Below are 15,356 nucleotides of genomic sequence, written 5' to 3' on the forward strand. Positions count from 1 at the left end.
GACCAACTAGGGACTGGAGGGACTGGCTGGATGGGGGATGGATCTGTCTGGGATATAGGAGACTGATGGGAGTCTGGGGATGGACTGATCTGGGACTGGGGACACACTGATTTGGGACTGGAAAGGAACCAATACGGAATGAGCGAGGCTGCTTTGGGACTGGGGATGGATTGTTCTCGGCCTAGGAAGATTGGTGCGGGACTACGCAGCACCGGTCACGGTCTAAGGAGACTGTGTGGAAACTACAGTGACTGGGGGGCCTGTGAGTGGGTAAGTCTGGGACTGGGCGGACTGGCCCGTGACTGCGGAGGGACCGATCTCGGCGAGGCTGAGCTCAGCACGGAACCAGACCCACAGAGGGTGGCGGACACAGACACCACACCGCAGCACCGGAACCGAACCGTAACTGCGCCGGGCCATGGGGGGCCTGGGCGGTTCCCCCGGCCACTCCTCTTCTCCGCCCACTCCCCGCCCTGGCCCCGCCCCCTCCCCCGCAGGCCTCGCCCTCTCCCGGTCAGCTGATTTCTGGGAAACGCACGCCCTTCACAGAAAGCGGCGCCAGCCCCGCGCACCCCGCTCGGCGCCTTCTCATTCGGCAGCCGGAGACAGCGACGTGTCCCCATTGGGCGTGGCGTGCAGGATCCGCAGCGAGCTATTGGCGGGACGTCGCGGGGGCGTGGGCACTGCCGGGCCCGCGGGCGCTGCCGGGCCCGCCCCTCTGGCGGCTTTAAAAGGCAGATCCGGGGGGGGCCGTTCCGCACCTCGGCGCAGAGCGGAGCATATCCTGGCAGGTGGGTGCAGGGTCCTGGGGTGAAGGATCAAGGGGTGCTGGGGATGTAACATGGACTTAATATGCTACCCACGGCCTGGGGTCGCGGGAGGTGCTGCCAGCGTTGCTCCTGGTCGGTGGGTGGGTTGGGAGAGCTTGATGGTGGTGGCTAGAAGCTGGAGATGGTGATGGGCTGTGACGTGGTGCTGACTCTACCGACAAACTTTTCTGGCTGTTTGTCCCTCCCAGCATGAGGTTGATGCAGGGCTTGCTAGCTGAGGAGGAACTCCTTGGCCATGTTCTGGGTATGCTGGCTCATGATGATTGGAATCAATGATTTTAGAGGTCTTCTCCAACTGAAACAACTCCATGATTTTGTGACTCTGTTTTGCTGGTGGCTTGCTCAGCTTTCTGTGGAAGGGAAACAGGGCTCTGGCCTCTGCTAGTGATGGGAACTAGCTTCTTGGAGAACAGGCTTATTTAGAGCAGAGCCCCATCTCAGCAAGTGTTTCTGAGGCTCTTCATCAGGGCATAGCTTGCCCAGAGAAGTTGTGGAAGTCTTCTCCCTGGAAGTGTTCAAAATCAGATTGGGTGGGACTTTGAGCAGGCTGATCTTGTTGGTGATGTTCCTGCCCATGGCATGGGTCTGGAACTAGATGATCCTTAAGGTCCCTTCCAAATTAAAACATTTCATGATTCTATGAACTTAGGTGCAAGGTATTCGGTGTGGGAACCAGCAGAGAGGCTGTGTGTGTCCTTGTGCCTCTGTGCTCTTGGTAGTGTTTTGACTCATGGTATAAATTATCACAATCCCTAAAAATGGAGACCATGCTGCAGATGGGTGGGGAGATCCATGTGCTCTGCTGTGCAGCAGTAAGCCAATGGAAAGGGGGCAGAACTTGGTGGCACTGAGCTGATGTGAGTCCATGGCAAAACGGGGACTACCTGGTCTCTCAGGTTGTGCTGGGATCATCCTCATCTTCTCCCCCAAAACCTTCCCATGGGGCAGAAAATTTAAAAATAATAAGGCAGCTCCATAAAATCTGGAGGAGAGCTATGGGCCCAAAAGATCTGGAGGGCTAATCCTGGGGCTGCCAGGCCACCAACTCCTGAAGTACCTTAGGGATCTTGCCATGTAGGTGACAAGGAACACCAGGCAAGTTGAGCCTGGCATTTTGCTTCCATCTGGGTGGGAGAAGCTTTCTCATGGATCCTTCAGGAAGTTTGCCAACTGGTTTTGGCTAAAAATGACCTGAGAATCGCTTGACTTCACCCTATTCATTCCACACATTGGCCCTCTGTTCGAGAGGGTAGATTGTGTGGTCTCCATCCCTGTGGTGACTCTGGGTGCTGCCTGGAGCCAGCACCTGCATCCCAAATAGATCGTTCCCAGTGAGAGGGGCTCCTGGCTCCCCTGAGGCAGACCCTGGTGCCAAGACCAGGCGGGGACAGCACTTGGCTCCCATCTCTTGCAGACGCTGATGGGTGTCTGCCTCGGCATGACCTACCCCAGTGTCACTTTGGTTGTGGTGGGAGTGTGCTGGAGGAGCTAGCAGGGCTTGGATGTCTTGCTCCGTGCAGGATGTGTGACCGCAGCGGCGGGCGGCGGCTCCGGCAGTGGCTGATCGAGCAGATCGACAGCGAGCTCTACCCTGGGCTCATCTGGGAGAACGAGGAGAAGAGCATGTTCCGCATCCCCTGGAAGCATGCTGGCAAGCAGGACTACAACCAGGAGGTGGATGCTTCGATCTTCAAGGTAAGGCCAGGTTGTTAAAGCCCTTTTCCCCGATGGCTCCTGGGCTCTCTGGTGCTGTTTATCCCTTACTGACCGTCTCACTTGTGGGAGATGCCCACATTCTCTGGGGGCTTTGCATCTTTCCCCTCTGCAGGAGGTGCTTCACCCCACAACTGGTCTGTTTTGAGGATGTTTGTTCCTTCTTGCCAGATGTTGGTACAGTTCATCACGTTTGAATCCTGGTCTGACGTGAGAAGGAGCTGGATGCGCTCCTCTTGCCCTGCTCTGTGCTGTTTATGAGGCTGTTCTTGGGAAAAGGCTTGGATGTGCCAAAAAGACTTTGCAGGAGGGAAGCAATTTTTGGATTTCACTAAGGGGGAATTCCAGTTCTGGGGAGAATTCCATCCTGCAAAGGGTTTGGCTCTTGCCCAGGAATTTCCTTCTCTGTGTGAATGAAGTCACTTTTGGGGGCAGTGACAGCTGGTTTGAAGGCAGTGGGTTATGAAGATGAGATGGAATTCAGCCATCTGCAGACAGATACATATCTATAAAATAAATACCTGTACTTAAAGAATAATGCATGTCTTGCAGCCCCCTTTAGTGCTAAAACATTCTCCCACTGAAGCACAAATGCCATTCTGATCTCAAGAAGAAACCAGCTTTCATTTATTAGTCAGGAGATGGGAAATGAGGTTTGTTTGGGCTTCTAATTGAGGTGTTACCAGTTGTCAGGAACCCCATTGCTTCAGGAGTGACTCATCCCCAGCATCTCCTGCTCTGTTGGTACAGAGGTGAAACCACACCTTATATCCTTAACTTCTGCCTGGGTTCTGCAGCCTGCCTGGGTGCATTGCTGGGGCAGGTGGTGGTTTTGGCACCTGTCCCCATGTGTGGTGGCCATGAACATGTCTGTAGGAGCCAAATGAATGGTTGAGGGGGTGCAAGTTGCAGAGAGTTGAGAACAAGGTGCCATGTGCTCTTTGCAGCCCCAGCTCCTTCAGCCCTGGGGTTGAGGGCCTTTGCAGAGCTCACATGATTGTATCTTTGTGTTGCTTTGGTTTAGGCCTGGGCTGTTTTCAAAGGCAAGTTCAAAGAAGGTGACAAAGCAGAGCCGGCTACGTGGAAGACGCGACTGCGCTGTGCTTTGAACAAGAGCCCTGACTTTCAGGAGGTGACAGAAAGGTCCCAGCTGGACATCTCTGAGCCCTACAAGGTCTACAGGATTGTGCCAGAGGAAGAACAGAAATGTGAGTGTCCTAGTTAAGGGACTGACCCCTGGTGCAGGCCTGTCTGTGAGTAACCACAGGCCTGTGCTGCTGACCTACATCTGAGCAGAGCTTCCTGGCCAGGCTCTGCTCTTGTGCTGTGACAAGTTGCCTGTCCTGCTTTGCAAACAATGTCCCCTGTGTCACTGCGGTGGCAGGGAGGGGAGAAGGAAGTACAAGCTGTTTTCCACCCCTTTAAACAGCTGCTTAGGAGAGAGGGGAGAACTACAGCATGGTGTAAGCTTCTATAAGGATGTTGTAAGGGTGAATCCAGAATCAGTTCTACTTGGGGGCTATCTAAATCCCAACTTGTTGTCCTTCCAATATCTTTCCTGGGCAGGGAGCTGCAATAAATCCCTCCTCTCTTGCCAGCAGTGATTGAGGCAGCAGTAAGTTTGCAGGGAGCAGTTGCTGCTGTGATGTCCAGTCCTGCTAAGTATATCACTGCTTGTGGTTAGGTTTGTGTGCCTTTTCCTTTTATTTTCTTGAAGTCAGAAAGCTTGCAGAAGAAAGCAAACCTTGCTGTCAAGAAATCTGCCTTTAGCCTCTCAGTCTGCTCCAGCTAGATTCACCCAAGGGCTTGCTGCTGCTATGAAAATGGTACTGCAGGTTCCCACCAGCAAGCACTGCTGAGCCTCGGTGTGGCTGGTGAAAAAAGGAGAAGCAGCAGCAGCAACCCCAGTCTCTGGGGTGCTCACAAAAACAAACCCCTTCCCCTCTGCTCTATCTCTGTCTGCTGGTGGCTGGAGTTGTGATTTGCCTTGCTGCTGGTTGCCATGCACTGGAGCAGTGGGTTGTGAAAAGCAGCTCTGGGTGGAGCTGGAAGGGGCTGTGAGACCTCCTGAGGTGCTGTGGTTCTCAGTTTCATAACTTTCACAGAATCACCAAATGTGTTGGAAGTGACCTCAGGGCATCATCTAATTCAACCATGCTGCTAAAGTAGGGTCACCCACAGCAGCTTGCCCAGGATCACCATGCCCAGGCAGGTTTGGAATGTCTCCAGAGAAGGAGGCTTCACAACCTCTCTGGGCAGCCTGCTCTGGGGCTCCAGCACCTTCACAGCAAAGAAGTTTCTCTTTGTGTTCAGGTGGAACTTCCTGGGTTGCAATTTGTGCCTGTTTGCCCCTTGTCCTGTCTCTGCTCAGTGGTGCCTAGTGTCTGGCCTCATTCTCTTGCCCCTTGCTGAGCATTGAGCAGATTCTCTCTCAGGCTGCTCTTCTCCAGGCTAAACAGCCCCAGGGCTCTCAGCCTTTCCTCTTCACAGAGATGCTTCAGGCCCCTCAGCATCTTCATAGTTGTCACTGGACTCTCTCCAGCAGTTTGTCTGTCTTCAACTGGGGAGCCCATGAGGTGAAGGGTTTCTAAAACTCAGCAGTGAGACAAGTCCTGGCTGGGAGCTCTCTCTGTGTGTGTGTCCTCACCACATCCTGGCCTCTCCTTCCAGGCAAAGCTGGCATTGCCAATGGAAGCAGCCTGAACGATATCACAGAGATGGACTGCAGTTCCTCTGCAATTGATAACCTCATTAAAGAGGTAAGCCCTCACTGTGGGAGGAGTGGGTCACTCTGGATGGAGTGATGGTGTTGAGCTGCCTTCCTAAAGTTCCAGCTCTAAAGCTTTGGAGATCAGTTGGGGTTCGCAGCTCGTTCCTGTGATCCACTGTTGGGATGTGGTGGTGAGGAATGCCTTACTCTCTTGATGTGCATCTGGGTGGCTGGGACCTTTGAGGGATGGAACTTGTTCTGCTGCTCTGTTCCCTTTCATGGTGGCATCATCTTAGGCTGCTGCTTGGTAGCTCTCTAGGGTGTTATTGCCAAACCTGCTCTTTCTAACCCCCAAACCTCATTGGCATTCTGTTGGCATTGCCATTTAGATTGTATCCAAGCACTGCAAGGGCCTCTGCACAAGGCAGTGACTGCCCAAGGTGTCAAATTTGCTCTGATCTCTGTGTCTGTTCTTGCACAGCCTCCCTGTGTAGATGAGTACCTGGGGATCATCAAGAGAAGCCCCTCACCACCCCAGGAGACCTGCAGAAACCCCCCAATACCTGACTGGTGGGTGCAGGAGCCCAGCCCTGGTACGTAGTGTGTGGAGTTTTGATGGGACCAAGGCTTTTATTTGGGACACAAAAAAAACCCCTTTCTGTACAGCTGAGGATGATGGACCCTGCTTGTATTTTGTCTTCCTTAATCAAAATGCTTGCAACACTGGTTTCTTCCCTCATACTAGGTATTGGTGAGGTCACACCTTCAGTACTGGGTTCAGTTTTGGGGTCCTCACTACAAGAAAGATACTGAGATGCTGGAATGTGTCCAGAGAAGCTGGTGAAGGGTTTGGGGAACAGGTCTTGTGAGGAGCAGCTGAGGGAGCTGGGCTTGCTCAGCCTTGAGAAAAAGAGGCTGAGGGGAGACTTTCTGGCTCTCTACAACTCCCTGAAAAGTGGCTGGAGCCAAGTTGGGGGTGGTGTCTTCTCCCTAGTAACAAGTGATAGGACAGGAAGAAATGGCCTCAAATTGCACTAGGAAAGGTTTAGGTTGGACCTTAGAAGGAACTTCTTCACTGAAGGGGTTCTCAAACACTGGAACAGGTTTCCCTGGGAGGTGATTGCATCTCCATTCCTGGTGGTGTTTAAAAGATGCAGAGATGTGCTGAGGAACAAGGTTTAGCACCAGACTTGGTAGAGTTAGGTAGTGGTTGGACTTGTAAAAGTCTTTTCCAACTGAAATGACTCTGACTCTATGAATGGTGTGGTTGGTACCAGGCCTCCTAAAGTGTGTATTGCACAGGGTTAAATCCACCTGGGAATATTTCCTGGGATCTTTGTGCAGGAACTGTGAAGCCTGGTGTGCCTAGGAGAGAACTGGGGGCTGGTGGAGAGCACTGGGATTTGGGAGCTGGGCATACAAGCTCAGCTCTGCTTTCTCTCTGCCCACAGCACTGCCCCTGGTGAATGGATACCCCAGCTATGAGCAGCAGCAATCAGGTAAGGCAGCTCCCCTGCTTAGCTTGGGCTGTGGCCATCTAAAGGTCCTCTGGGGCTTGGCCTTGTGTGTGTGGTGGCAGAAGGCAGCTCTGATTCTGCTCCTTGCCTTGAGTGAGGCTTTCCTCCTGGGTTTGGGAGGTGCTGCTCCATCCTGAGGATCCACAATTTGCCTGCTGAGCAGGGATGCATCCTGCCTGGTGGCTGTGGCCCTGGCATGGTGGGCTGCCCTGGGATGCTGGGATCAGCCGTGCCTTTGGGTGCAGGGAGATCTGCCCACAGCAAAGAACACAGGGAGCAAAGGCAGGAGGAAGGAGTTCAGCATCAGGAGATGCTGATCTTGCTTGCTTGTACCAGATTGAGTGCTGAAGGAGATGTCACCTAGCATGTAGGTGTTCTCACCATCAAGTGAGACTTGCTCGTTGGAAGTCTTGCTGCTGTCACGGAGTTCGGGCACTGCCGTCAGGAGCAGACAGGGTTTGTCTTCTCCTTATGGGTCACACGTGTGTCCATCCCCTCCTTAGGCTACTCCCAGATGGTGCTCAGCTTCTTCTACGGTGGGAGGCTGGTGGGGCACGTCACCACCTCGTACCCCGAGGGCTGCCGGCTCTCCCTCAGCCAGCCCTCCAGCCAGGGCGAGAAGCTCTACGCGCCGGACGCCCTGGAGCACGTGCGGTTCCCCTCGGCCGACACCATCCAGAACGACCGCCAGAAGCAGGTCACCAAGAAGCTCTTTGGGCATCTGGAGAGGGGTGTCCTGCTGCACAGCAACAAGCAGGGCATCTTCATCAAGAGGCTGTGCCAGGGCAGGGTCTTCTGGAGCGGGAACACCATGGCCTACAAGGACAAGCCCAACAAATTGGACCGGGATGAGGTGGTGAAGATATTTGACACCAACTTGTTCTTCAGAGGTTTGTAGGAGCATTTTCTTTTCTTTCCTTCCACTTGGAGGGGGTTGAAAGGGTAGAGGCCTTGGCATTGAAGCACTCTGGAATTATCACTGTCCATTGCTGATGGAGTACTCTGGATAAATAGCTGATGCTACCAGATCTAGGAAGGCACAGCCTGGTGGCGTGTGTCACTTGGCACTTTCCTCCCAGTTAGAGGCACAACAAGACTGGCTTGAGCCCATGGTTTCCTTCTGTGGTCCCAAAGCTGTGTAGCAAAGGCTGAGAGCTTGCAGGAGGCAGCTTCCAAACTGTTCTCCTCTCCTTGCAGAGCTGCAGCAGTTCTACAACAACCAGGGCCGCTTCCCGGACAGCAGAGTCATACTGTGCTTTGGAGAGGAGTTCCCAGACACCGTGCCGCTGCGGTGCAAGCTCATCCTGGTCCAGGTATGGAGAGCTGCCCTTTGGAGCTCTGCTGCAGGATTTCCCCTGCTTTGTCTGGACCATTTAGCCCTTTTTCCCTCTTCCATAAGTAGGGCTCTACCTTCATCCCCCTGAGCTTGAATTGGCGGGGTGGCAGATGTGGCATGAGTGACAGCAGTGAGGCTGGGAAACCTTCAGGAGGGTGGAAAAGAGGAAGGATGACAGAGACAGTCTCCATGGCTCTGGGCAGAAGCTTCTCCCTGGAGAAGCTGAAGCAGTTCTGGGATCTCAAAGCCTTGGGTCAATGCATTAGGGTGTTTGTGGAGCCTCCACCTACTGTGGGACTCCGTGGGGCCAGCAAGGCTGTGGCAGCAGGGACATAGCATGGAGGGCACAGGGAGGATGTTTCAGCCACCCTTGAGCAAACGGAGACCTAACAAATCTGTGAGGTCCTGGTGCTGATTTTTACAAGTTGGGAAGACTGGTCCTGTGTCTCCCTGCACAACTTTCTGACCTGGTCACCTCTTCTAGCCTTGGGTATCTGCACCAAAGGATCACTCTGGTTGCTTTGGGACATCCCCCAGCCTGTCTTCACATTCCTGTAGCTCTGCTGGGAGGGAAGCTCTCGTGACTGCTCATTTTCTCCTTGAGGTGGTTGTGCCAAGCTTGCTTGTGAATTTGGACCTGCTGGCCTGACTGGACCAGGCCACTGGGGTCTATTGGACACTACTGCTTTGTGTCTCTCCCATCCTATGCCCTGCTGTCTGGGCTGCTGGGGGTGAATGACAGCAGTGGGGGTGATTGACAGCAGTGGGAGATGCCTGGAAAGGTTCTTCTTCATACGGACACTGAGTGACTTCTTTTTGTGTAGGTGGAGCAGCTGTATGTCAGGCAGGTGGTGGAGGAGGCTGGGAAGACCTGCAGCAGCAACCCCATGGTCCCCATAGCTGATGAGACACAGCATGAGCAGGTGTACAGAATCTTCCAGGACATCTGCACCACGCAGCGGCCACTCTTCAGAGAAAACCAACAAATTGCCGTCTGAGCCTCCTCTTCCAGACCTAATGTGGTGGTTTGAGTGGACCTAGACCCAGTTTGGTCCCATTAGTGCCTAAGTTCCTTCTTTTGGAAAGTTGGGTTTGGTTCTTTGCTGTTTCCAGGCCAGAGTCTGTATCAACACAGCAGCAGAAATTGCTGTGAGGAAATAGGTTGGATGCTCAGCATCCGGCCTGTGGGCACTTCACTGATACAAATGACTCTTGTATCAAGCAGGGTAGTCCTGCTGCTGTTGTATACAGCTCATGGCAGGAGGGTAGTCCCAGTAGTGTTGTCTACAGCTGATGGAAGGGGAGAGAGAGAGGGAAGATCAGGGCTGGCTTGACTTTGCATTGCCTTTGCTGAACTCTGGTCAAGCAGAACCCAAACCAAACAAGTCCTGAGGACCTGCCCTTGCAGTCTGCAGCTCAGACCTTGCTGAAAACAGTGACTTGCTAGGAGGTAGCTCCTGGAAAAGCCTTAAAATGCTCAAATGTAGGGAATTCTTTAAAAAAATAATCAACTTCCCCCCTCCCCTCCCCCCCCAGAGAGTCCTGATGCCAGAAGGTGGGGCCTTCAGAGGAGAACCTCCTCAGATTCCCCTTTATTTTGCCTGTGAGGTTTCTGTGTTTATCTGTGCTACCCAAATGAGACTGGAAACCAATGCAGAGAGTTACAGAGGGGAAATGGTGAGTAAGAAGAACTCTAGGATCTTAATTTCCACCACCCCCCCCCCCAAATCAGAAATAGAAGGTTCTATCAGCCTAGAAGGTCTGTAATTTTTAAAGCATAGTGTCAGTAGGTTGGCTTCACCCTCCCAAGTGCACATCTTGGAGTCTCCCAAGCATGACCAAGGCAGCAGCAGCCATGTGTGAATCCGGAGCGACTTGGACGTGGGGCTGGTGCCTCGCAGCTGACACAACCCACAACTGCACATCTGTGTCTCTCACTAAGCTGCCTATTTATTATGTCTGAAGGTTTATTAATTCTCTTTTTTGGCATTTTTTAGTAATGTTAATCTTCTCCTGATTAAAAGTGCTATATTTTGTATTCCTCTTGCCACGTGGTTTTTGGTTGCAGTGAGTCTGTGTGTGTGTGTGTGGAGGTCATACCTCTGGTGGGCAGAGCCTGGGGATCTCTGACTTGGTTGTAGCCAGCTGGGGGTTGGTTTCTTCTCCCAGGCAACCAGCACCAGAACAAGAGGACACAGCCTCAAGCTGCACCAGGGGAAGGTTAGGCTTGAGGTGAGGAGAAAGTTCTTCACAGAGAGAGTTGTTAGCCATTGGAATGTGCTGCCCAGGGAGGTGGTGGAGTCACCATCCCTGGAGGTGTTCAAAAAGGGATTGGATGTGGCACTTGAAACCATGGTTTAGTTAATCATGAGGTGTTTGGTGATAGGTTGGACTTGATCTCTGAGGTCTTTTCCAACCTTACTGATTCTATGATCTTCAAGTTGGATGAGGCTCTAAGCACCCTGATCTAGTTGAAGGTGGCCCTGCTGACTGTGGGGTGTGTGGGGGGGTGTGGACTAGATGACCTTGAAAGGTCCCTGCCAGTGCAAACTGTTCTAAGATTCCCTGTGGTGGGGTCTCTTAAGCCTCTGCTGTCACCTCCCTTCTGCTCCATAACTGCTCAGCTTCATTTCTGGGGCAGGAGAGACACAAGCCAGGCTGCTGTAACCTGATGGAGGGAGGCAAAGGCTTGCTTGTTGGTCCTTAATTCAAGGAAGCATGAAGATGGGTTTCTGCCTGTCTGCCACTGCACTGGCCTGGGTACCATTAGTTCTCTGATCTGGGCTGTGGTGCTCCAAGGATGTGTGATGAAGGGTAGTTTGTTATGGTCCTGATCTAAGACCTACAGTCATCCCCCTTCCTCCATTGCCTGCTGGGCACATAGAATTGTTTTGAAGAGGCCTTTCATGTAAGCAAGTCCAACTGTTAACCCAACACTGCCAGGTCACCACTAAGCCATGCCCCTTAGCACAACAGAGCTCTTCTCTGTTGTCTTCTCCATCCACCTCTCATATAGGGCACAGTCTAGTGGAGGTGGGTGATGTTTGTGGATAACCAAGGGCAAAAAGAGAGCATCTGCCTTGGTCGGACAAAGTCAGTGTTGCAATCAAGGGAGGCTGAGCAGCTGCACCCTCACATGACCTCACTTCAAGACTGTGTTTGGGGAAACAAAGGGCTCTGAAGGGCTGTGAGGAATATGTCTGATCTGCCACCTTGCCCTCTGTTGAGGACAAGCTCTGCTGTGATCGCTGAGGTCCTTTCCAACCCCAACCTTTCTATGAGTGTGTGATCTGGGTTATCCCTGCCAAGGAGTGCAGGCAGGGATGCACCAACCTTCTTGTTGTGACCTTGGTGCCCATGGTACTGGGGGATCTATGCACTAGTGAAGGGGATTCCTGAGGCACCTGGAGGCTGGGTGTCCTTTGGAAATGATGAGGAGGTGGATACAAAGCTGTCCTCTCTCTTCTTGGGTCTCAAAGATCAGCCCTTTTTTGCTGCTCTGCTTTTATGAATGACAGACCTGAGCACCCTGAGCTTGGGTGGGTTGACTGCAGCTCATCTGTGATGGATGTTGCTCTGGCTAAAGGCTTGCCAGCTAATTTGGGGTGAGCAACTCAGCCTTCCCAAATATGCCTCTCCAAAACAGCTATATATGTTCAGCTCTCATGGGACTTGAAGCTGTCCCTGCTGTGTCCCTCCAAGGTAAGCAGCTGCAGCCTCTGTCCTAAAGAGCTGTGGGCAACATACAGCTTAGAGCACCTAAAAAGTGCTCTGAAATGGGAGACTCAGCTGGCGCTTTGTGGAGGCCTTGTATGCTATGAGCACCCCACTGTAGATAAGTTGTTCTCCTTACCTCCACTAAGTTGGTTTGATGTCATAATCCTGTCTGCACCCTTGTGTATGTCCCTGGCAAGCCTTACTGTGCATGGCTTTGGTGCTTGGGAGTGGAGGTGGCTGCAGGCCAAGATTTCTGAAGATGCTCCAGGGTCCCAAGTGCCATGAGGTCCCCAGCTCCTGCACTCTCATCTGAGATGCCTGGCCGTGGAGATGGGGATTGCACCTTGCAGGTGTGCCACTGGCATTCACATCTAGCCCTTCCTTGCTCCTTCTGAGGGCCATGATGGTGTCCTCTTCAGGGCTGAATCCTATTCTAGTCTCTGGTGCTCTTTCAGAGCATGAAGGAGACTCACCTGCCTGTGGGTGAGGCGCCCGGTGGGGAGGAGGTGCGATCTGTGCTGGAACAACACGTGCCCACTTGTGAAACACGTGGTGGGCAGCAGGCTGGGACACCAGAAACACCACTTGCGGTTTCCCCAGCTGTCCTGGGCCAAGTTCTTCCTCAGAAACCATCATCTTGTGCTTGCCTGGAGCCACCTGCTACGTATTCAGGGCTCTTTCAATTTCCACTCCAAGACCGCAGAAGAGCAGTGGGGAGCAGAGGTAGCTTTTGTTGGGCACTTTGGTTTATTTTTAGTGTTACCATCGTGCCTTAGAGCCCAGAGCTTGGTTTGGGACCATGCTGCCCCTTGTTCCATAAACCCAACAGAGTAGAAGAGAATAGAATAAAATTCACCAGGTTGGAAGACACCTTTGAGATCATTGAGTTCAACCTGTCATCCAACACCATCTAATCAACTAAACCATGGCACCAAGCACCCCATCCAGTCTCTTCCTAAACACCTCCAGTGATGGTGACTCCACCACCTCCCTGGGCAGCACATTCCAATGGCCAATCACTCTTTCTATGAAGAACTTCTTCCTAACATCCAGCCTAAACCTCCCCTGGTGCAGCTTGAGAATGTGTCCTCTTGTTCTGGTGTTGGTTGCCTAGGAGAAGAGACCAACCCCCATCTGGCTACAACCTCCCTTCAGGTAGCTGTGGACAGCAATAAGGTCTGCCCTGAGCATCCTCTCCAGGTGAAGCAACCCCAGCTCCCTCAGCCTCTCCTCATAGGGCTTGTGCTCCAAAGTAGTTCCTGTCCTGAATGGTTTCCAAGCCTTGCTCAAGAGCAGACAAGTGGTGGGAGTGGAGTAGCTTGGAAAGAAACCTCAGGACAGGGTCTTGTGGTAGAGGTAGGATGTAAGAAGGATGATGCTGTGGGATCCCTTTATTGCTCAGGTCTCAGGTGGGGCTCACAGTAGTGTTGGGTTTGTGCTTAATGCTTGGCCCAAGCTGGACTTGTGCATCCTGAAATCCAACACCAGAGAAGCCTCTGATGCTGACTCATGGACAAAACCAGCAGATGGAAGCAGGATTTGAGGTAACTGCTCCACACTGTGCTAAGGGATGTTCAGGCCCAGACTTGTGGTGGGCTTTGCAAAAGCCCAGAGCAATTTCTGCACATCTTATACTTCTCCCTCAAACCCCAGCTGGTGCTGGTGGTGTCTTGGAGCTCCCTGACCTCAAGGTAGCACCTCCATGCCAGGCACCCATCATCCCTGCACCTTGCCTGACTCCCAGCAGCTCTGGTGAACTGCTTTGTGCAGCTGCACCAGGTTTTAGTGGTTTTGGGTGACTGAGGACTCAAATACTTTCGTTGGTTTCTGTTCACTTGGGTTCTCTATGGCTTCACTGAAGTGAAACCTTGGCACCTGGTGCTGGCTCTTCTTCATCAGTATCTCCTCTGTTGGTAAGTCCAAGCATTAGATCAGTAAGCCAGTCCAAGCACAAGCTTCAGCTGGGGGTCCTGGGCCACTGCATGTAAGCATCCATGGCACAGCCTGCATGTTCTCCACTGAACAATCCTCCCAGGTGTGGCAGAATCATAGCAGGAATGGGGAGCTCAAAGGCTGTCCTCCCTGACATGCTTGCTGATCATCCAAATGTGGTTTCCTACACCTTCAGGATGTGTTTCAGTTGGAGCAGTAATACCATCAAACTTCTGCCTGATACCTGACGTATTTCCTTGCTTCCTGGGAAAGCCAACCCAGGGACCAGGTTGTGCTGCTCCTCTGAGAGAGCTGCAATCCCTGTAGACCTGGGAAGGTGCTGCAGTCCTGCCTTCAGGAGCAGAAGGGAAGAGTGAAGGTTTCACATGGGCAGGAGAGAGGAGCTTGGTTTCACTTGGTTTCACTTAAAGCTCCTGAGATTTTGCTCATCTCAGCCTGGAGAAAGAGGATGGAGATGGCTGCAGAGCTTTTCATAGAATCATAGAATCAGTCAGGGTTGGAAGGGACCACAAAAATCATCTAGTTCCAACCCCCTTCCATGGGCAGGGACATCTCACACTAGGTCAGGCTGGCCAGAGCCTCATCCAGCCTGGTCTTAAACACCTCTAGGGATGGGGCCTCAACCACCTCCCTGGACACCTTCCATCTCTGGAGACCAAACACTCTATGCAGACAACCACAATTGAGTTGCAGGTCCCAGCTCACAGTTGAGCTGCTCAGAAACACAACATAACCCAGCTACAGCTGCTTCCTCCAACCTGCTGCAGCTTGGCATGGGCCCCACCAGCCCCTCCAGGCGTTAGAAAACAAACAGTCACTTTTTATTTCTAGACACCAGGGTTTCCAACTGGTTTCATTGCTCAATGCCCCATTTCAGCACAGCAGCCTGTCCACGACGGGCATCTCTGGGCTCTTCCTGCCAGCGTGTTGCAACATGGGAAGCAGCCTCCTTTGCATGGTCACCAGCAGCAGGACATCTCCCTGCCCTCAGGAATGCAGGAGAGCTGCATGAGGGCCTGTACCTCCCTCTTCAAGGGGTTTGTACTCACTTGGGTAGTCTTCTTGCCAAGGACACCTCAGTGATGCCTTGAGGAATGGTTGGACTTGATGGTCTGAAAGGTCTCCTCCAACCAAATCAATTCTAGGATTCTGTTCTGTGACAACCTGCCTGGAGTCATCTTTGGTGGACCCCAGAGGATTTACACCGTTGTGTGACTGCTCAGTGCTCAGACTGGCACTATGTGGTCCTCCCAGTCCATGTTTGCTTTGGATGGTCATGCTACATGGCTGGTGGGACTTGGTTTATGTGTCAAACCACAGCTCTCTTAATGTCACACCTGTTCAGGCTACAGGGAGGGAGGTACCTTGTCAGCTCTGGGCATCTCAGCTCCCTCAGGTCTGGAAGTGAAGAACAGAGAGGAGGTGTCTGGAAGAGCCAAGGGTGAGGAGGCTGAAGTAGGGTCTGAGTCTGGGGAGGCAACTAGCCTGCTGGCTTCCTCAAGCTAGACTTGGCTGGAGAAAGGTCTCACAGAGAGGAAAGAAGATCCCAAACTCCAGCAAGTATGACAGCCACTTATTTT

The 15,356-nt window shown here is 52.6% G+C and overlaps 1 protein-coding gene across 1 annotated transcript; it reads left to right on the plus strand.

Moving 5' to 3' along the window:
- Positions 1-729: 729 nt before the first annotated feature.
- IRF8 (interferon regulatory factor 8) lies at positions 730-10,144 on the plus strand. Its single transcript, XM_068150828.1, has 9 exons — positions 730-791; positions 2,351-2,525; positions 3,568-3,751; positions 5,214-5,302; positions 5,735-5,846; positions 6,705-6,752; positions 7,274-7,660; positions 7,968-8,083; positions 8,931-10,144. Exons 2-9 carry the CDS (start codon positions 2,352-2,354, stop codon positions 9,102-9,104), a joined length of 1,284 nt encoding a protein of 427 aa, XP_068006929.1. The 5' UTR covers positions 730-791; position 2,351; the 3' UTR covers positions 9,105-10,144.
- Positions 10,145-15,356: the final 5,212 nt, after the last annotated feature.

This window comes from Melanerpes formicivorus, unplaced genomic scaffold (genome assembly GCF_026170545.1).
Source record: "Melanerpes formicivorus ecotype bairdi unplaced genomic scaffold, bMelFor1.0.p_v2 SCAF_20, whole genome shotgun sequence".
Lineage (NCBI taxonomy): Eukaryota > Metazoa > Chordata > Aves > Piciformes > Picidae > Melanerpes > Melanerpes formicivorus.

What these genes read in the sequence shown, in the direction of transcription:
- IRF8 (XM_068150828.1), top strand. Translation starts at nt 2,352, where the DNA reads ATGTGTGACCGCAGCGGCGGGCGGCGGCTCCGGCAGTGGCTGATCGAG. An exon ending in GCCAGAGGAAGAACAGAAAT is followed by an intron (nt 3,752 to 5,213) that starts GTGAGTGTCCTA and finishes CTCTCCTTCCAG; the next exon opens with GCAAAGCTGGCATTGCCAAT. An exon ending in GGTGCAGGAGCCCAGCCCTG is followed by an intron (nt 5,847 to 6,704) that starts GTACGTAGTGTG and finishes CTCTGCCCACAG; the next exon opens with CACTGCCCCTGGTGAATGGA.